Source organism: Tinamus guttatus, unplaced genomic scaffold (assembly GCF_059628265.1).
Source record: "Tinamus guttatus ecotype Peru unplaced genomic scaffold, ASM5962826v1 Tinamus_guttatus_pri_ptg000382l, whole genome shotgun sequence".
Taxonomy (NCBI): Eukaryota; Metazoa; Chordata; class Aves; order Tinamiformes; family Tinamidae; genus Tinamus; species Tinamus guttatus.
The window spans coordinates 50,152-71,874 of NW_028288916.1; the positions used below are offsets into that span (position 1 = coordinate 50,152).

The window sequence follows — 21,723 nt, forward strand, 5'->3', positions numbered from 1 at the left end:
CACCAGAGACCTGCGTCTAGATGTGAGCCTTGGTATCCAATAGACTGCCAAGGTTAATGGCACTGTGCTTTATCCACCACCAACCTTGCTTTGCTTTGTGTCCTTCTGCCCTGTCTCTAAAGGTTTTGTTTTCTTTTTATTTCTTTTTTTTTAAGTATTTTAGAGCCTTCTAATTTTTCCCTTTAAAAAAAAAAAAAAAAAAAAAAAAAAAAAAAGATTGCCTCTTTTTGCAAAATCTGTGTCCAGGTCTTGTTATTGTTCGCAGCTAACCTCGCTGTTCCACTGGAGGATGCCACTGTTAGAAACCCCTGGATGAACTTCTAACTCCACTGAACACAGAAGTAGTCTCTGTTGATTTGATGGGCCACAGAATAGTCTTGACTCTCCCCCTTTTACTTATCCATGGGCTTTTTCTGATACTTTTTCTGACTTTTTATTTTAATGATATGTCAGTAATGTAGCTTGCCTATGCTCTGCAGCATACTCTTCTGGTCCTAGGAGGATGCTTTGTATTGCTTGCGTGTGAGTCTTGGTGAAAGCGTATGCAAGTGCATCTTAATTTCATGAGACACCAAAGTATATGAAACTCCAACTTTCATAGTATATCACCAGGGAAGTTGTGGTTATTTTGCAGTTCTCCTCCAAGAAAGAGGCAGATATTTAATTTTGTTAAAATAGACTTGGGTAATGCCTGGTCAGGTTATCAGTGGGTACAAGTAATTAATACTGCGGAACTAGAGTAAATGAGTGCCTGGTTCATAGAATGTAAACAGACATTTTTTAAGTAGTATTCTTATTTTGTGACGGGGCTTTTTTTAGGTAAATGTGAACTTTTTTTTTTAACCTTTTTTCTTAAAGTAAAAATTATTCTTTGTCACTTTTCTAGGGTAGAAATGTATTCGGTTCCATTGTTTCTTATCTACTTAACCAGTTGTGAAATTATTGTCATAGTGATTCTGTGGACATCAGAAGTTTTGCAGCTACCTTTACAACTGGGAACACACAGTATATAGAGACAAATGTATTGCTTCAAGTGAAGTTTCTTTATAAAATCAGACACTAATAATGAGGGAGACTGAGAAAGTTAAGGTAACATTTCTTTACAAATGGAAATCAAGAAAAATATTTTCTTTTTTTAATATTAAATCATTTAGAATGTATAGTGCAAAAAAGGGACAAACAGTTTTGTTTCTTGAGATTTCCCAGATAGTACCACCATTTAACTAAAATACTTGCACCGTAATTTTTTTAGCAGAAACACTAAAGCTATATGAACCCTTTTTTCCCCAACAAAATCTGTTGTGATTAAAAAAAAAAAATCAGTTTGCGGAGTAAGAAATGTAGATAAGCGTTCAAGTAAGTTGTCTGATTGCCATGACCATTCTCTCAGCTGTTAGTTAATTTTTCTTAGGTCCTTCAAGGCAGAGTCCTTGATGGCCGTGTTTGCCATTGCTTTCTGCTTAGGTTCACAAGGTGCCGCAAGCCCTGCACATGGTTGTGCTCAAGCTGGGTTTTGGCAGGGCTGGCGTGGAGGAGATGTGGGGACTTGTCCCGTGGCATTTGTTACAGTGGTGGGTTCCACAGGAGCTCCGGCGGGCCCTGCGCTGACAGGGTGCAGGCAAGGAGGAGCAACAGCAAGCAACAACTCTTCAGAAAGGTTTCCTTTCAACGAAAACATACTAATGCACTGGGGCTTTGTTGGAACAAGCAAACCTTCACAGAGGTGTGTTTCTCTCTTACTTGGTCTGAAAGCAGATTTTCTGCATGAAAACTTAAATTCTCAGTTAAGAAAAAACAAACATCAGGAAACCAAAGCACTGAGCTGTCCTGGTATCAGGAAGGAGAGGTTTCTACTCCGATCCCTTGTTTGTGATGGGGTGAACCACCCAGGCTCCCAAGACAAGCCAACAAGGATTGATGATCATGCTGGCCCAGGCTACATCCAGTGGGTCATAAATGAGGGGCATTGGTTGTAAATGGCAAATTCACAACCCATCCCAAAAGGAGAAGCCTCTGCCTCTGTAACTGGAAAGCACCTCCCTTGCTATCTCTGCATGAGCTCCACGAGTCTGCCATAATTTTGTGGTGCTTGTACGTGATCTTCATTCAAAATAGCTTAATATGGAGACTTGCACCAGCCTCTTCCCTCTTTCTTAAAATTAGTGTTCTGCTACATAATAGAAATGAACACATCACATGACGGCATACAGCTAAGACATTTAAAATATATGTTATTATGACTATTATGAGTATTTAAAAGCTAATAGATAGGAAGAATGAACTTAAACCATAAATATGCACCTTGGGACACCTGGCTTTATTTTATAGTTTATTCCCCCACTTCCTGCGTGACCTTGGGCAGGTAGTTTAATCCCCATCCCACAATAGCAATGATAATCCTTCCCGTCTCCCAGTCCTCAGCTCATGCACAGCAGTATAGTTCACGTGATGACAGTGATTGATGCTACTGTAACACTTACTTGTAGGCAAAGCCTTAGTTTCCAAGTCACGTATGTTAAGGAAAAATCGCAAACTATTTCATAGACTAAAACTATTGTTTTAAAAGCTGTGTTGATTCCCTTTATATTCCCAGCATGCAAAATTTACCTGATAATTTCTGTATGAATCCTATATCTGTTATCTGAGCTGTAACTCAGGTACTGATTTCAGAGACAGTTTGCTAAAACTCTTGGTACATGATCACAAAGGTTTGTGAGTCTGTTAGTAAAAAAGCCTGTGAAAATTAAAATTGTGAAAGGCCAGGTACTGGTTACAGTAACAATTTCTGAGTGCTGTAAATATGCATATTTTTATAATATGGAACAAAAATAGCAAGATCATAGTTTGCCTCCAAACTACTGCGTAGCATCTCACGCCATTTCCAGAACTTCCTCTCATTAATTTGCTCACCAAAGCAGCCCTGAGTACATTTGGGCAGATGATTTCTCAAAGCCAGGGAGGGGAATTACAGACGTATTAGACGCTGGGCAGCAGCGTCTGCGTGTTAGTGCAGCAGCTGAGATCAAAGCCAAGCTATGCCAGCTGCTATGCAAACACGCCATGAGGATAGATACCCACTGAAAAGTTTACAAACACAGTAAAGTAGCTCTTAAGTTTAGTGATAAACGATCCTAAACAGGAAAAGCTACGTAAGCAACTGGCCATGCACCTGTTTCGCAAACAAAACAAAGCCGCGGTTGCAGGGAAAAGGTCCACGTTGCCCTGTTTCTAGGAATGAGTCCTGTCTCACAGCAGCAGTGGCAAGGGATCAAAAAAAAATCCCGGGCAGGAAATTCCAGCTTTCCAAGACTTAGCGTCATCTCCCACAGCACAGAGAAGCAATGCAGGGAGCTATTGCTCACAGACAGATGTGGTCACGGTGGCTTTATGAACACAATCTCCTGAGCTGCCTCATCTGCTACTGAAGAAGCCCATGTGCCCAAAACCAGCCTCCTGCTCTCTGTCCCAACTGTTTCCTTCAAGAAGACCTCTACCTTCTGCGACTTGAGCATCACTGACGTGAGCCCCAGGAGTGGGTGAAGACGCAGGTCTCCCTGTACAAAATATCTCTTTGGGTACCATCCCTGTTGCCTGTGAGTATAAGGGTGCAGCTGCTGTCACCTCCTGTTTTCATCTATGCTCTGCTCTTTTGCAAGCTCTCTGCTGACCTAATGGCCATTTAGCTCCAAAGTGAAGTTAAGGACACAATATGCTTTTGAAAGTAATGAGCTATCAGTAAAATTCACATTATTCCTGTTCATCTCAGCCAGAGGCAACTAAGCTGATTTCCTCAGACTGTAAGAGAGAGGACAGCCAGGAGCATTTGTCCCTGTTTGCAGGTGTTAGAACATGTGTAGGAAATGCTAAAACCAGATCTTAATGACTAAAACCAAGGCAACTTTTCCACATAACTGCTGTAGCAGTCCCAAAGCTCTGAGCGAGCTTGTGATAGAGGCAGAAGGGGGATTACCAGGAACAAGAAGGTAGCGCCCTGATAATTCCAGGATGTTTAACGGCGCCTGAGAAACTCAGAACAATTTGCTGTATTTTATTTCATTTCATTTATTGTTTATTCCTCTTTTTCCTCATTTTTTTCTATCTGTGGGAAACCAACTGGGATTCAGGAGCCTGAGGTTCCGCTCCTCACCCATCTCAGCCTTCTCGGTGACCTGAAGGAAGTCTGCCAGCATTTCCTAGTGTTTAAACGCTCTTATCAAGCGCCCTCCCCATTCCTGAAGTGCACAGCCCTGGGGCTTGTCTTCCTGGCAGAGCTGGCACAGATCCTAATGCTCCTACACGACGTCTTTGGTAGCAGAGCTTAGATTTAGACTCGCTTTTGTTGATCCCGATGTCTTAAGCCAGTAAAGACTCCTGCTAGACCTGAGCAGGGACTCTCTTTCTCTGTGCCCGTGTCTCTTTGCCTGCCCAACCTGGGGGCTTATTCCAAAGTGGGGGCCAAATGCTGGTGCTGGGAAATCAGGCAGCTTTCACTGCAGTCCAACAAATGATCTGTAGTCTCACAAAAAGCACATTTTAATCAGTCAGCAGAGCTTTCATAACACACAAAATACACTATGAAGCACAGAGCAGACCAAACTGGCCTTAGATCAGGACTTTCTTAGGTGCTGAGTGATTGGTTTTACTCTCTGTGTAGAGTTCTTTGACTGCAAGGGAGATCTGAGCTTGTTTGGAACACAGAATTTCCTTTAGGTCTTTATATTTTACTTTTTTGAGCAAGGTGAATAAACACAGCTTACATGGTACTGACAGCGAGTTCACTGCGTGGACCCCAAGCTTTAGGCCTGCTCTTTGTGTTCATCTATAGAGGCCACGAGCAGCACGCGAAGGGCTCCCACACGCTGTGCAGCCGGTCACCCCGCGCTCGGAGGGAGCGGAGCCCTTTCCTGGTTACTCATGGCTGCCTCTGCGGGCCTGGCTCTCCGCTTCAGCACAGCCCTTCCTGTTCGGCGTGTTCCCCAGCACATCCCTCACCACTCCCAGTGCCCAGACAGTCCCAAACTCACACACTCTTATCTCAACCTCCTTCCCTCTTTGCAGTCAGCACAGGGCAATGCACAAGGGGTCACCGGGAGGGCTGCTATTTTGTTCAAAACTGAGCAAAAACGTGAGAGAAGAGGACTCCAAAAGGGGTTTTGTTTAATTGTTTCTCTCGCTCTCTCTCTCTTTTTTTTTTTTTTTTTCTTAACGAGGACAAAAGCACCTCCCCTCCCGCCTGACTCAGCTTCATTCTCCGCTTCATTCCCCATCAGCACGGGGAAAACACGCGGCGCAGCCGCAGCCGCGGCCGCTCCGCGCGGGGCTGAGGGGCGGGCAGGGGCCCGGCCGGGCCGGCTCGGATAAAAGCGCCCGGGCCGGCGGCGCCGCCTCCTTGGCCGGGCGGTCCCGCAGCCCGCGCGGGCGGTGCCGGCGAGCGGAGCCGGGCCGGGCCGGGCCGGGCCGGGCCAGCAGAGGAGCGGCCGGAGCGGGTAAGGGGCGGCGGGGGCGGCCCCGGGGCCGGGATGCTCCGTGTCCCCGCGGGGGCGGCTGCGCGGGGTCCCTGCCCGGCTGTCCCGGCCCCGGCGAGGGAAACCCCAGGGCAAGGGTGCTGCTGGCTCTGGGGTTTGCCTGCAGGTCTGCGGTGGAGGGAAGGGCTTGCAGGGAAGCTGGAGGCAGGTGCAAGGGGAGGAGGGGACATCCTCCGGTTTATGGGACAGATACAGAGCTTGTTTTGATTTTTGTTGGGTTGTTTTCCTTCCCTGGGGCTCCTGTTTATGAGCAGGGGCTGATAAGGAGGCCTGTGGACTGCATGAACACCCTTGATAGGGCTCTGCTCACAACTTCCCCATGCTTCTTATCCAGCAGGATGGTTTCCACCATTCTTGAGGTGAGCTGCAGCCTCCTTGCCTGGCTCTCCCTGTATGCTGCCCTCCGCTCCTGGAACAAGCAGCGTTCCTACGAGTGGAGCTGCCGTTTGGTCACCCTGTTGCATGGCGTGATCGTCACCTGCCTCTCGGGTTACAGCGCTCTCTTTGATGGCCCCTGGCCTCTAACCCATGCAGGTATGTTTGGAGTCCTAGCTCAGAACAGCGTGTCACCCAGTGGGAGTAGTAATGCTGTCTCTGTTTCTATTGGAAGCAGAGTGAGGGTCTGATCTTTCTTGCTGTCTACGTTTTTCCATGTACGTATGTGAGGCTGAACTCTCCTGCTTCTCTTCCACCCTTACTATTTATTATTCATCGTCTCACTTGTATTTTGTTTTTTATCCAAATACTCTTTGAGAGCTTTTAGGTTGGCAGTTTGAGTTTATCACAGTATCAGAGTTAGGTGTGGCAGTGTGGACTAGACTAAATGCTTTTAGCTCTTCTGAGGCTGTAATAACTCCTAGCGTTTGTGTCTGTGTTTGCTGTTTCCATCATTCAATCTCAAATTGTTCTGCTGATGGGGCCAGGCTACTCATTCCTGCTTTCTAAAAGGATGGAGAGAAGAGGAGGGACAGAGCAGGGAAGGACTTTGGGGTCTGATAAGCAGAGACAAGTCTGAAAACCGAACAGAACCAGGCACCACACTTGGCCTATAGGACAAGACGAGGAGAGAGGCATATACGCATTTCCTTTCCTTTTTTTTTTTTTTTTAATTTATTTTTTTTTTAAAGACCTCAGCCTTATGTACATCTTTCATTTCAGGTTCACCAAACACATCTCTTCAGACTCATGTGCTGTCCCTGACTTTGGGTTACTTTATCTTTGACCTGGGCTGGTGCCTGTATTTCCAGACAGAGGGGGACCTGATGCTGCTCCATCACACGCTGAGCATCTGTGGCATGATCATGGTGCTGGGGCTTGGCAAGTCTGCTACAGAAGTCAATGCTGTTGTATTTGTTAGCGAGATCACCAACCCGCTGCTGCAGACCCGGTGGTTTCTGCGGGAAATGGGACGTTACCACAGTATTCTGGGAGAGGTGGTGGATTTTGTCTTTGTCTTCCTCTTCCTGGTACTGCGAATCGTGGGAGGAGCTGTGATCATGTACGCGATGGTGACTTCTCCTCATCCCATCTGGCTCCTCAAGGCTGGAGGCCTGGCTATGTACATCGTGTCTTTGGGATTCATGTTTGAAATCTGCAGCTTTGTTAGGAGGAAAATACTGAAAAAATGCAATTCCTGGAAAAGCAGGAGGAGTATGGATGCACCCGAGAGAACTAATGGGCACTTGGCAACTCATTAACTGTGTTTGTGGAAGACCATCCTTTGGGAGAGGGTCCTGCCTATTGAAGCTCATTGCTGTGAAAAGAATACCTAGAGATGATGTGAAATGGACTTTCTGGCACTGCTCTGCTTCCCCTGGAGGACATGAATTGGCTTTAGGAATGCAGTAAAACAAACTGAAGAGAGTTTTAAGCAAAAAACTGAGGGACTTGGCAAGGTAACAGACCTGTATTGATTCCTAGACTTGTCCAGCAATAGTAGAGTTTATAACAGGGAGGTAGTGCCAGAGCCTTTTGGTCTGCAAACTGTAAGTGCATAGTGTCTATGTTCTTTAGTCATTTCCTTGGAGGCAGTAGTACCTTACTGTGTAAGCTGTCCTCTGAGTACTCAGTTTCTAGTGATGGTATTCCAGCTAAGACAGTGTTTTACCTCAATGTTTTTAATGACATTTCCCTTTTTTAAATGCTTGCATTCAAGCAGATGCTGTTTTTAATGCTTCTCTGGAATTAATTCTGGTGCTGTTGTGAACACCATCAAGAATGAGGCTTGTGCCAATAAACTCCATAAGCGGATTTTCATCTAGCTTTGGAGAGCTTTCAAAAATGAAGGTATCTTGTGGTTGAGAGACAATAGAGGATAGGCCTGCCTGGATGCTGTATTGCTGCTGGGACTGCCTCACTTACAGATCACTTAAACTTAATTCAAGGTTAACAAGAGCCAAATAAATGATGATATTTTTAGGAGTGATGGTGATACGGATCTCAGTGTGCCATCTGTTCCACACCAGCAGGTCTCAGAGTATAGACCAGTTCTCAGGGTGCTTAACTTGTTGCAGGAGTTGTATTCTGACTTTCCCCCAGGGGTTTTAATGTGAATTTCTCTGCACTTGAGGCTGAAGTCGAGATGTCATTTCTCTAAAGGCCTCACACCCAAGAAACAAATATCCCTGTGTTTCCCTCTGGCTTAGCAGGGCTGGTTGCCTTTCCCTCCTTTCTGTTTTCCAAAGACCTTGTTTAAATATCCTTAATGAAGGATTAAATATCTTGAGGAAGTTGACATGCTGCTCATAATACAAGGAGGAATTAAAGATTCCCTGAAATTGTCTGTGTGTCTCTTGCCCAAGCATACTGTCTCCTCTCTGATGTATAAGAGAGGAGTGATGGGAATAAACCTACTGTGGTGACGGGGCCTTGGGAGCTCCTCCAGGCCCCTTATCACCCGACTGCTCAGTGCTGATGCCTGCCTTGGCTGGGGTTAGAGTAAGGTGGCTGGAGAGATTAAAAAGGGAGAAAACAGGAGCCTTGCACTGCCACTGTAGCTCTGGGGACTATGGGGATTATTGGTGAGGTGTGAAGTCATGCCAAAGTCACTTGTCCTTCTGAGAACTCCTATCTGAGATTTCTAATAAAGTTATGTTCTCTTTTTAAAAGAAACACTTGCTGTAGTGTTCTTTTGTTCTGGATCTTCAGGAGGAGTGTGAAGCCAGCACTGCAGAAAGGAAGGGCTGGCAGGTCGGGCAAGCACGCCAAGGCTAGCAGCCTTGAGCAAAGCTCTGGCCAAGGCCTACACACCGCTGGGAAGGAGCGGGGTGACCGTAAAGCAAACGCGGAGCCACGTGCCCTGCACGCAGGCTTGAGGGAGAAAGGATGGATGAGCGTCAACTGGAGCTCGCTTAGGACTGAAGTTCCCTTTAACCTGCTTTGCCAATGAGTCACTGCCAGTGCTGTAGGATCCTGGGAAAGTGGCAGGGAACTGAGGTTGTGTTGGCTCTTGATGGACACAAGGTTGCATGGGAGCTGTAAAATCTGTTCTGGTTATGGCCTACATCCCAGGCTTTTTTTCCTTCTTTGTAGTAGCATCTTATTATAGAGGTGACTGTTTTGGAGGCTCAGGGTTACACGTGATTTATTTAGTGTATATTTGATAGCAGAAAAGCATCCCATGGAATTTTTTTTTCCTCTTTTGCTAATGCTTGAGAGGAAGCAACTTTTTTAATGCTTGCTATAGTTGTCTGATTTTTGCCAGGCCTAATGAGGGCTCTTTTGCAAAAAAAGTGAACAGGAGTCTTGACTCATAACTGAGAGACTCCACCTTTCCAGTTTATTTTTGGACAAGGCATTTCCAAATGATGATAAACTCTGTATCATCTGTGTTGTGAACTCTAGCATGGAAATAAGACAAGAACAACTAATTTACTGATGTGCAAGGGCATGGCTGTACTATGCAGGGTGGAAGTGAGCAAATAACTGTTTGGAGAGGCTCCTGTCCCTAGCTGTTGTGCTGAACACTATTCATCTGCCGGCAAAACGAGCCGGCGCAGCTCAGCCTGCCTACTGAAAGGGCTGACTTGGCACAGAGCAAACACGAAAATTAGTGTATAAGCTGCACCTAACTTCTGGCACAATCCACCGGCAGGTGATTTAGCTTGAGCTTGTGCTTCACTGCGTGCGAATTGTGCACGTTGTATGATCTGGAAAAACAATGCAGGGAAGCCCCAAGATCCCGCGGAGAAGCGAGTGCCTTTTTATGGCTGCCGCCGTTGCCGCCGTTGCCGCCGTTGCCGCCGTTGCCGCCGTTGCCGCCGTTGCCGCCGTTGCCGCCGTTGCCGCCGTTGCCGCCGTTGCCGCCGTTGCCGCCGTTGCCTTCCCTCCTCCCGGCCGGTAGGTGCCCCCAGGCCGGCGGCGCGCGCAGGGCCGCGCTCGGCTCCGCGCGGCTCCGCTCCGCCCGCAGGTGGGTGCGCGGACGCGGGGGTCGAGCCGGCGCCCGCGGGATTCCTGGCCCCTCTAGGCTCTTTCCAGCCTCCCTTTTCCCTGCGCGCAGGGGGCAGCCGCAGCCCGTGCCGCGGCCGCGCATCCTTTCTCCCAGCTCTGCTGGCCGGGCTGGGTCTGGCCCGTGGAGGCGAGCGGCTGTTCCCGGGCCTGCGCGGGTGATGCTGCTGCAGCAGCTGCTGCTGCTTCGGAGGGTATTGCCCGGGGCGGCGCGATGCGGGGATGCAGTGTCTACGGGTGTGTTAATAGCAAGCGGCGGGCTGCGTTGTGCAACTGATGTATTCCAAGGGACAGGGAGAAACGGCCTGTGCGGATAGGTTGGGAACGCGCCTTGCAGTGCGGAGAGGATCTTCCCAGTTCCGTTAGCGGTCAGGCATCCCTCTGCCCAGCATCTCCAGTCCCTCTTGTCTCATCTGAATCTTGCTGCCTTACCCACTGCCCTTCCGCATGAGGCAGGGCCCTGAGTGCTGCCTGTGCCAATGGGCACAGTGCGTTGGAACAGTTAATCACATCCGTGTGTCATCTTCCCGTGTTCCCTGGGCCCATTAAAGCGTAATGGTCTTGTTTTTCCAGCCGCCTCTGCCGTGCCGCGTGCTGCGGGAAACAGGACAAACGGGAAGGGTGGGAATTGGAGGCTGGCGCCTCATGGCGCGTGGCCCTGCCGCGTTCCCCAGCCCGGGCAGGAGTCCGGGGGTGGTCAGCAGTGCCCAGCGGGAAGCTGTCACCCTGCAGCATGATGCAGCTTCTCCCAGAACACCGAGGTCCCCGCGTGCTTAGGAGACACATCTTACAGAGAGGTGCTATAAATACAAGCGAGTGGTAGGTATAACGTGGTTATATATTTGGGGGAGGTAGCCATGCTTTTGTTTCTTGTCACTCTTTTGCAAGTGGTGTTGCAACACTGGGAGTGTGTGTTACCAGTGAACGTAGAAAGAAAACTGTGGCAGTTTTGGGGGCAGAGGAAGAGCCGAGCCAGCAAGCAGCACGGCAGGAGGAGCAGGTCAGGTGGGTGGCGCAAGCAGACCATTGCAATGCAGGGTGTGTGGACAGGGAAGAAAGATCAAGGGGCAGGAGTAGCTGTGGATCAAAGGCTTGTTGGCAGCTGTGAAGGGTATCATCCTGTCACTTAGGCAGGGCAGATGAGCACTAACAGATCCTGACCAGTCTTTGCATTATAGAGTGGTTGGAGAAGTCCTCAGAGGTGCTTTCCCAAGTCCTGGTTTGTTTTCTGTTCAAGAAGAACTCATTGTCTTAAAAGATCGTTGCTTTCAATACGTCTTCCCATAGTACAGGCGGCACCGGTCTGCATGTTGGTGGCTGCTATTGAACCTGCCCTAATTCTCAGAGGAATTGCATTTTTCCAACACCATTTATCCTGCCATAGGTGACAAAATGGAGACTCCCAGAAGCTACCATAAGCTTTTCCACTGAGTCATTACGTGACCCACAACAGTCATGTTGTTGTCTTGTGACACAGTGTCCCCATGAGAAACTGCTGATGTTGGTTCTCCTTTGAGAATCCCAAGGGCTGCTTAGGAGTTAAAATGTGTATTGTAAAGTCTTTGTTTGGATTGGTGTAGTATCTAGGAGTTTGGAGGAGAGGTTGGGGGCCTCTGGAAAAAGTTTTTCACCTATTCCTGTGTTACAATAGTGAGTGCCTTTGAATAAAATTGTCAGGAGCAAGGAACACAAGAAATAGTGCTGACCACTGTACTGGGATCATTCCTGGTGAAATGCTCTACTGGGTTGCACTAACAATGCCAAGCACCCAGACTTTCTGATCCATTTCTTCCTTTCATTCCTGGGTCAGGATGCTGTTTCCTCTGCCTCTGCGGGTAGCCTGCAGCCTGCTTGCTTGGCTGTGTCTCTACGCTTGGTTCTGCAATCGCTACAAGCACCGGGATTATGAGTGGAGCTGCAGGCTGGTCACCCTGACCCATGGCATCCTCGCTACCTGTCTCTCTGCTTATATTGGCTTTATCGATGGTCCCTGGCCTTTAACTCATGCAGGTATGTAATAAAAGTTGTGGTCCCAAGTCCACTGATGGCACAAACTGGGATTTTTCCTATCACCCTGTAGCCCACATCCTTGAGAAACATTGACTGTAATAGTCTGTGGGATTCTTTGTGATGGAAAGCAATAGAGCAATGAAGAAGCTGGTTTCGCGTTTTGCTTGCATGATGGCCCTCCTCACCCACAGTCCAGCCAAGGGTGTCATCACGCTGTGTGGGCACTACGTGTGTGCAGCTGTTAGGCTTACAGATACAGTATTATGACTTCTCTGACTTGTGCAGCTGAGCAGTGGTCAGTGCAGGATAATTTCTGCCTGTCAATGCTGGAAGTGAGTGCCCTTTTTCTGCCCCACATCCTGCCTGCTTGTTACCTCTGTGCTTTAAAGCTCTGGCTGATGTCTTTCTGTTTCAGGTTCACCAAACACAATTCTTCAAGTGCATGGGCTGTGCCTTAGCTTGGGCTACTTCCTCTTCGACCTCTTTTGGTGTGTGTACTTCCAGACGGAGGGTGCCCTGATGCTGGCCCACCATCTGGTGAGCATCCTGGGCATCACAGCGTCCTTGGCACTCGGCGAATCGGCCGCTGAGGTCAACGCCGTCATCTTTGGCAGCGAGATCACTAACCCGCTGTTGCAGGCCCGCTGGTTCCTGAGGGAGATGGGCTGTTACCACAGCCTCACAGGCGACCTCGTGGATTTCTTCTTCGTGGTTCTCTTCACGGGGGTGCGGATTGGAGTGGGGGCCTGGCTGATGTACTGTGAACTTGCCTCTCCCAAACCCAGGTGGTACATTAAGTTGGGTGGCGTGATCATGTATGCTGTCTCCTGGGTTTTCATGGTCAGCATCTGTCGCTTCGCGAGGAGGAAGAGCATGAAGAAGTACCACGCTTGGAGGAGTCGCAGGAGTGAAGAGTTGTACTTCAGAACAAATGGACATTTGAAAAATCACTGAGTGGATGCCGAGCACAACCTTCCTCGAGTTCATAATCTGGCAAGGAGGGAATCATGCCTGAAATGCCACTGTCGGGAAAGGAGCCAATGCACGTTAGCAGTTCTGGAGCCAAATTTCTCTCTGGCATAACTCCATTGAAATCTATGGAGCTATGCCATGGATTCATGGGATCTGCACTGTTTGGCCTGGCAGGGGCTGGCTCCATGTGTATATAAGTATAAACTAAATGATATTAGTGAAATAAGGGCTAATTTTACAGACTAAACATTACTAGGTCAGCAGTGCAGGTGTAAATAGCAGTGTTAGTAGCTAACTCCTTCAGCACTGGTACAGTTTTGAAGGATATGAGGAAATAACACTAAGTCTTGATGTTCAGTGTTTGGTACAGTCTAGGGTGACTGTGTTTATGCTCTTAGGAAGAAACATGTTCTAGTGTTTCGTGTGATTTGGGCAGAAGTAGCAATTGGGGTTCCTGGCTCTTCCACCAATTTGTTCTGTGACCTTGGGCAAGTCACTCTAACTCTGTGCCTAATTTCCCCATATTTGAATTTGGGGTGATGGACCTGACCCATCTGTGCTATGCACTTTCAGACCTTTACTTGAGAGGTGCTGTATTAATGCAAAGTGATGGTGGTTACCTGCACTTTGTTCATTATCCCTACGTTTCCTCTGGGAGAAATAATTTTGGTGGTTGAGCTAGCAGGTGACTTTAGCAGGGACAGTGTTTTAGGTAGGCCTTTATTTGCAACCTTTTATAATTGCTTTTAATAACTTATTAAATAACTTACAATTTTTTTTGGTAGCGCCCAGACACTCTAATCAACATTGGCACCTTGCAGGACTAGGTGCTTTATGAATACACCCAAAGAGACAGCTGCTGACGTGAAATGCTTTTGTGACTTTCCCCTTGCTTCATTAAGAACTATTAAAATCTTATCTAGCCCTTCGACATACTGCCCTGAGCCCCTTGAGGGACCAGCACTCTCCCTTAGGAGAAGTCCCGTCAGCATTTGCCAGTAAATGGTTCTCTGGCTTGTAGGCCTCAAACATGGGCCAAGCACTGATTCGCCTGCAGAATGCTGATTTTCCCCTCTGCTGTGTTTATTGACCCAAATGCAGGCAGAGTGTGGAGCAAACTTGTGACCGAAGGGAGATTGCAGGGAAATACTTTCTTCAAGCTGCAAGTTGCTTTTTAAAATGAGAATAGTGAAGGATATTACTGCAGCGAGTGCTTTACTGCAGCAATCTGGAAACAACCTGTACTTGCTGTTTGCTGGGAATAGTGGTAACTGTCCGTGAAACCTGGGATCTGTGTGGGAAAAGGATTGGAGAGATGAGGGGGGAAAAAAAAAAAGGCTTGTTTGAATATAGCATTGTTGTTTTTCCCAGAACTGTAGATACCACTTTCAACAAGAAAGTTTCTTCAAATCCAAGTTGGGATTTCTGGTCGAAAAGCAGCAAGTGTACATCTTCAAAACATGGTGTTAAGGTGGAAGGGCTACCCTCCTTCAAGGTCCTTCCTCTGCCCTGTTAAAGCCAGAGACCTCATCTTGACTTTCCTGCATCGGAAATGATGACTTGACATCCCCCTCTCCCAAACTGGATCTGAGTCATTTCAAAAAAGTGAAGACATATGGGGTAAGAGAGAATTATTTTTCAGCCTGGTGAGTAAAGAAGTGAACCTAACTAGGGAAACAGATGAGTATTACTTATCTGGTCACCTTAGCAGAGAAAAACTGCCCCCCAATTTGCAGCTACTGTTATTTATTTCACTGTATGTTCTTAAGCACTTTTACTTTGCTGTCGTTATTTAATGATAACTCTGAGCTTCAGCACACGGGTTCCAGTGCAGCTCAGATTGCAGTTCTGCTGTGGGCCTGGCCTGTTGCAACCAAAGACCTGACGAGCCCAAAGGGCTGCAGACTCAGAGCCAACCAACAGGTGAGCTGATCCTTAAAAGGGAACTTGACTCATTTTGCACAGTGCTGTGATGGAACTGTTGAGCCTTGAGGGGAGACGAGAAGGGCTAGCTGAGACTTGCTGGTTCTTCCCCAGCTCCGCTGTGGGCTGTGTCAAGGAACCTTTCTGCCTCAGCTTACCCACCTTAATGGGTGCAGTATTTGCCTACCTCGTGGGGTGTTTTCATTTGTTAACACGAAGCCATTTTTGATATATGCTTGGTTGTCTCTGTCAGGCTGTGCTTTGCTTTGAGCAAAGGACTTCTCATTATAACCTGTGATCATTACTTTCCAACCTGAACTTGGCGCTTGCCAGCACCTGATTTGCCTCACAAGAGCATGAGTCCAAGAGGCTTTGCAATGGTGCTTAACAGGCAGGAGTCAAAAGAGCAAGCTAGATGTGTGTCTAAGGGTCAGCCCTGCTGCCTGGTGTTCAGGTGGACTTCCAAGTTAAAGACAGGGGGTCCGGTGGGTTTTCTCAACTAAGCACTGCAGGACTTCTTGGAAAATTTGGACTCTGACCTCTGGTGCAGTCAATGTGCAGCTGAGTGTGTAGTTACTGCTCTTCTATGCAGGGACAGTAACTTACAACAGTTAAGGTGACTTCAGGTGTGTGTGAAACACACACCTTGTGTGAGAGCGTATTAGAAGATATTACACTTAACAGTGGAGTGGTTCCTTTCTTCAAACTGGAGGGAACTTGGTTGGAAGAAGCAGAGCGCTCTGATCAATGCTCAGGCTTCAGATTCTAAACAAGGATACCAGAAAGCAAAAGGGCAGAAAAGAAGGGCTCTGAGGGGGAGGAAGCAACAGCGCCTCAGAGCAAGGCTTGGTAGTTTGAGAAGTGGGATCGAGTACAGAAACCTGGGGGTAGCAAAAAAAACTTGCAAGCTGAGTGGAGCAGTGTAGGGGCCCTGTCCTCAGGCTAGTGATTAGAGCCAGTTGTGGAAGTAAACTGCAGAGCTAGTGTGAAATGCTAACTTGTGTTTGAATTACTGTGTAATAGAAACTAATGTTCCACCAGTGAATGGTGTAGATGCTTTGTATTATGTTTTATAAAATAAAATTTCTTCAATGGTAATGAAAAACTGGATTTTCTTCTTTTGATGGTGTTCTTGTATAAGTCATATGTGGAATGACTTAGCACTGGGATAGCTACCAATACACACAGGACACTTACGAGTAAGAAGTGATTTAGAAAGTTCTTGCACTCCTTTTAAAAGCACTTCTTTGAAAGGGTATACTAAAAATAATAATAATAAAAAAGGAAGCATTTCTTCCAGAGCAATGCTTCTTTTCAGTGGGCAAAATAAGAGATCCAGACACTGACAAGAATTTCTGTGGACCAATTACTGTGCAAACCCAGAAGCAAAGAAAGGCCCAAGACAAATCAGCAGTTCTGAAAATACATGTAGCCAAGTCTCACTCAGGAAAGATTCGTAGTGTTCTGTGCTGTGTTGGTAAAGAAGAGCTAAGCTGCCTTGCTCATGGTCGCAGCATTTTGCCAAACGGCTAGCCTGCCAAAAGTCTGTTTCCATAAATAGTTAAGCCAATTTGGTTGTTTGGATGTAACCCTTAAATCTGCCTCCGGCTCCTCGAGCACTGGGGAGCTGTGTAGCACTGAGCCCTCCAGAGATGCTGGCTTATTTTACGTGCCCGGGGAAGTCCCTGTCTTGGGGACTGCACTAGCTTTATCCCAGTGTGTTGTTTAACCTCTAAGGTAGTCCATAAGCAGAGAAAAGAGTAAAGCAGCATTCAAAAGGTTTGCCTTGGAGCTGCAAACCTTCAGGGTACGTCATGTCTTTAAGAACACCACCCCAGAATCCAGTCTTCAGTTGATGAGCAAATGTGCTTCACTGTGAAAAGTGAAATCTTACCCTGCAAGCACACCAATATATTACATTTTACATCTTCCCATTATTTCTTTAAAATCCATTCCTTTCCTGCTGCCTACCTTTCCCTCCTATTGCTTTAGTGAAGCTCTGTAAAATTAACCTTTCCTTTTTAATCCTCTGCCCTCTTTTTCTAACTGAACTCCTTATCTGTGTTTGAAAAGACAGCTATTTTATGATATTCAGGGCTTTATCCCTTGCTACAGTGGCCCAAGCACTGATGAAAAAGCACAGCATTTTAAGTCTCTGTAGTCTAGACTAATACCACTGCTGTCAGCAGGTCTGTTTCTTGGATATAAAAGATGAGAGAATGTTTTAAGCTTCATGGAAGTTGTGGTATGTTTCTGATACTTGCAGACTTTGTGTAACTTGGCTAGAAGTAAAATAGCAAGTCTGCTGCTATTTCCAAAGAAATCAAGTTTCAGAGGTGGGGAGAGAATTGGTCAGCATTAGCCTTGTGTTGCATGAGCAATTTCTGGGCAAGGAGCAATTCTTTTTTGGTTATCCGACTGTACCAGTGCTTTCAGTCATGTTAAGCATTTGCTCTGGTAAATCAGCATAAAAGAACGTGTTTAGTTTTCGTCAGTTTGGTCTTGCTTCTCTGAAATTCCCGGGAGAGTTTTGCATCTGTTTGACAACAGAAGGAATCTTTAGAAAATCACTTAAAGAAGCAACCATGGAGATGTAGAAGGTGCATGCAAAAGCTTTTGTAAAGTAAGAGTCGTTTACTGGTCATTAATTTTATGTATAAAATGAGAAAGTGACAGTTTTTATAGCTTTTTAAATGTAACGAGGTACAGGTTTTCAGGAAAGGTTGTATAATGTTATGCAAATGGTACATCATGTCAATAGGTTTAGATCTGTTCAGCATAACTGACAATCTTCAAATGTGATGAGGAAAAAAAAGTCATTTTTCCATCTCTTTGGATTTTATAGTAATAAAAAACACTTTTTTTCTTTCCAGTAAGGGGGGACAGTGATTCTAGCAGAAAGCAAGAAGCAAGCCTCCGTGACAGAATGTATGGTAGCTTTGTCTGCCCTTACAAATGTTGCTGCTTTAAGTATGCTCATATGGAAAGAAAGCTTAGTGCTATAAAATGCTTACAGTGATGTGGCTTATCCAGGTTTAGGAACTGTAAGAAGCTGTCATAGCAGAACCATGTTTTAGATTAGGCTCTCTGTGTCTCTACTAGTGTTTTTACCAGTGTAACAGCGAAGTATTGCATTCCTATACAAATAATGTAAAAGCATAGACCAGCACTGTGTTGTGCTTCCAGCATTTACAATTAACTGGATGCCATGTAAGCTGCTTGTCTCTGCAGACAGCAAATCATGTGCCTGTTTGAAGGTATGAAATGCTAAAAGGCCTCTAAAGTTGCGTAGTATTGTGAACTTCTGCACAAATTCATGCCTTTTCAGGTTAGAATTGCATCAAGAGAAAGTGGCCTTTTGATGCATCATTGTATTCGTTTCTGAAGCAGGTTCCTTCCAGATTGCAGCGAGACTGGTTAGTGTCAGACCAACATCTGGCCAGAAAAATCTCCCTATTCTGTGGATGGCAGGGGAGGCAGATGGAGCTGGGTTTGGTCCAGGGTATATTACTGTCTTCCAAAATTGTATCAAAGGTAGAATCTCAACAAGTAGCAAAACATCACACGCATTATCAGCTGGCTCAAAGAATCTCACTCCACAGCAGTTCCCAGTGGTGCCAAAATAAACATCGGCCTTTAGATTTCAGGTGAGTTTGATGTGATTGACTTGCAGGTCATTACAAAAATCAATAAAGCAGGCAAGTTTAAGTTGTGCTAAGCTTGAGAGCTAAGCCGGGCGAAAATCTACATGGGAAATAAATGTGGGCAACTGCACTTCAGGGGCTGAGAAAGCGCGTGGAGGGACGTCAGCAGCTGCTGCTTTATCCTGCAAAGCCAAATGGTAGCAAGAGCCCCTTTTTTTGGTGAGGGACTGCCGTCCATGTCATTAAACGTGAGAAATGTATGGGTTAGTAAGACTTGGTGCTGTCATTTTGGGGGAAGGGGAGGTAGGCTTTTGGCTTGACAGCCTGTGGTTTAACTATGATGAATTCCTCCATTACAAAGTAAAAACAGCTGACAAGCTGCTGGTTGAAACAAATGGATTCACTTCATTTTCCAGCTGCTCAACTTCAGAGCATCCCAGCTCTTTGGTTTCTGGAGTGCCTGGCTGGGGGCCAGATGGATGGGGAGTTGGTCTAAGCATCTTACTGGATTTATTTGGCTTCCCATGACAACAGCCCTACCCCATCTCTTCTCATTTCTCGGCCTATCTGCACTGTTCTCAACTTAGTAGCAGCAAAAGTTGTGGGCACCAAGGATGCACTCGGGTTTGCAGTGTATGCTCTACTCGCTGATCTGGAGATGTGCAGACAAATGCTCACAGCATGGTATAATGAGTGCATCCTGCTGGAGACTCTGAACTTGCAAACCAGTGCATGCATTCATGCATGGTAACATGGGCTGGGATTTCTTTCATTGAAAACCAGGCTGATGTCAGCCAATGTCCTGTCTGTCCTCCAGAGGTGCAAATTTGCATGTGCATTTGGGAAATCAGCTGTCTCTTAGCTACCCTTCGGAATCACCTTTCCTGCATTTCCTCTTCAGTTGTGCAAGGCTCATGGTGGTGGCTATTGCCTTCCAAAAGTAGCTGTGTGGTTTTTGCATGGCGATTTATGGTACGTCTAAAGAACGGAACAGGATACTGGTACAGTCTGTCACCAGCTAATGGATCACCTGTAAGGGGCAAAACACTGGAGATTTTCAATTCCAAGTCTATAACTTTCCAAATCACAAATCACATAACTAGTAGTACAGATAAGGTTAGAAAACTCTTAATCCATTTAATTTATATCATGGAGGTCAAAGCGACACTCAGCTAAATCATATCTGAGCTACAGCACACAGTTTTATGAAGCTGTCTAGTCTTGGCAAGGTCTGCAGAGGATTCATTGCACTTGCAGGTAAGTTCTGTTGGCTGAGTATTCTATTAAAAATGTTCTGATGTGACTTTGTCATAATACAAAAGTATGTTTGGTTACATTCCCTGTTAGTTCATGCTTAGGCTGAAATTTGAAGTATCCTAGTTCTGAGGCAAGGCAGCATGACAGGCAGCTGGCATCAGGGCATGATGAGCCTTTGCTTATTCCTCCTCCTAATTGCTCTGAGCCAGTAGTGGGGCAAATCCCGGTCAGACTGAACCAACCAGAGCATCCCAAAGCTGCAGAGTCTGACCCTGGTTTGAAACGCTTCTTTCAAAAAGGGGATGTGTGACGATAGGGCAGGTCTTCGTCAAAATGTCCCCAGGACAAGCTGTAGAAGAGTTGTCATGCAAGGATGTTCCAGCAGATGGCAACAGGTCCTCGGATGAGCTGCTGGTGGGAAGCTGGAAAACTTGCATCTTCCCAAAACAATCTCAGGAAAATCTTTTCTGTAAGCATGCTCTTTCAGAAGATCCATAGAAAGCACCTCTAATGATCTCGGCTTTTGTGTGCCATCGTTTTCTTAAGAGCAAAGGAAGAGGTTGCTGTTCATAGGACTGAACATTTTTCAATTAAGGGTCCATCTTATTTGAGCCACTTTGTTCTGGGCAGTGGGGTACATGCTGTGGGAACAGTGCTGCCTTGCCCTGGAGATGTAGGCCCAGCAGTTTAATGTGCATTTTCCGCTCCAAACATCTACGTTTGTTTGATAGTACTAACTATAAATCAAGGTTTAGGGCTTCATAGCTACCCAAGGGGAATAAATATCTATTTTAATTGATATTGCACAGCGTGATTGCTTATTACTACAGCTCTCCTCCCGCTGCCACCCCTACACACACTGGATTTCACACTGTGAAACTGCCCAGGCTGCAGAGGTCTCATAAATACTCATACCTATTAACGTAAGTATGCAATCAGCTCCTGATTAAAACCAGCATTTGCAAAGAAGAGACTTATGGTACTTATGGTACCAGAGTCTACTTCTCAATTGTTTTATTAGTGCTTTTTCTTTTTAATTGTTGCACTAAACAGTGAAATGTGAATGCAGCTCATTATGAGCAAGAGTTAATCTACTGAGCAATATGGTATATGTGTTTTATGTTGTCACGTTATCACTGATGTAGTTTATTGTGATGCTTCTTTTGCCAATACCAAGCAAATTCTTGGGCAAATGGTGAACAGTCTTGTTCCACTGACTTTGCTGTCAATTTACTGCAGGAGAGGTCAGTTACTTTCTTGGACTATATATATATATATAAATAAATATGTGGGGGATAGTTTCAAGGTTTTCTTGTGGCTAATTGTCATTATTCAGGCACAACAAAATATACTTGATATAATAGAAAAGCATCAAGGCCTAATATGCAAATGCTGGGCACATCATGAAACAGAAAGCCTCCCAGGGACCTTCCTCTTTCAAGGCACTGTATTTGAAAATCAGTAACTAAAAAGGGGATGTATTGAAGGAAGATGCTAGGAGGTTGTTTATTCACCCCCTTAACACTAACCAGCGTGTTGTGTACTGCGGCCTGGTTGCGTGTCTGGCAACCCCCTCTCTTTCTCTTTTAAGCCTTCCCCAAAAGGAAACCAAAAGAGGAAGTGTGTGCTTTATGTCTGTGCGAAGTATCATCCAGAAAATGATTTCATCTCACACTTCCCCTGCTCCCATTGTACTTGCTCGAAACGAACTCATCAGACTGTCAGTCTCCTGACTTCCTGATTCACATTCGCTCTGTTCCCAGGAGGGAAAAGCTCTGCATTGTGGAGTGACGAGCTCCTGGCTATAACCTACAGCAAGGTATGTCCTGTATGCTTAACCATGTTGTAGCTGGGCCTGACTTTCCAGGGGCTTGTTTTTCAGTCTGTTTCCAAACCCAGTGCCCTGAGTTTGGAGAAGCTGATCAAGGTAAGATTTGCTCACAGTA

The 21,723-nt window shown here is 46.2% G+C and overlaps 2 protein-coding genes across 2 annotated transcripts; both read left to right on the top strand.

The window, feature by feature from the left end:
- The first annotated feature begins 5,831 nt into the window (after positions 1 to 5,831).
- On the top strand, positions 5,832 to 7,359 carry LOC104568308 (TLC domain-containing protein 5). The gene is made up of 2 exons (XM_010215196.2): positions 5,832 to 6,059; positions 6,684 to 7,359. Exons 1-2 carry the CDS (start codon positions 5,864 to 5,866, stop codon positions 7,220 to 7,222), a joined length of 735 nt encoding a protein of 244 aa, XP_010213498.1. The 5' UTR covers positions 5,832 to 5,863; the 3' UTR covers positions 7,223 to 7,359.
- A 4,232-nt stretch (positions 7,360 to 11,591) lies between these two features.
- LOC148593557 (TLC domain-containing protein 5-like) lies at positions 11,592 to 13,456 on the top strand. The gene is made up of 2 exons (XM_088530535.1): positions 11,592 to 11,981; positions 12,397 to 13,456. The coding sequence occupies exons 1-2, from the start codon at positions 11,783 to 11,785 to the stop codon at positions 12,933 to 12,935; spliced, it is 738 nt and encodes a 245-aa protein (XP_088386661.1). The 5' UTR covers positions 11,592 to 11,782; the 3' UTR covers positions 12,936 to 13,456.
- The last annotated feature ends 8,267 nt before the right edge of the window (positions 13,457 to 21,723 follow it).

Excerpts from the sequence above, each read along its gene's own strand:
- LOC104568308 (XM_010215196.2), top strand. The coding sequence starts at position 5,864 with ATGGTTTCCACCATTCTTGAGGTGAGCTGCAGCCTCCTTGCCTGGCTC. Across the intron at positions 6,060-6,683 it reads CTGGCCTCTAACCCATGCAG|GTTCACCAAACACATCTCTT; the intron begins GTATGTTTGGAG and ends CTTTCATTTCAG.
- LOC148593557 (XM_088530535.1), top strand. The coding sequence starts at position 11,783 with ATGCTGTTTCCTCTGCCTCTGCGGGTAGCCTGCAGCCTGCTTGCTTGG. Across the intron at positions 11,982-12,396 it reads CTGGCCTTTAACTCATGCAG|GTTCACCAAACACAATTCTT; the intron begins GTATGTAATAAA and ends TTTCTGTTTCAG.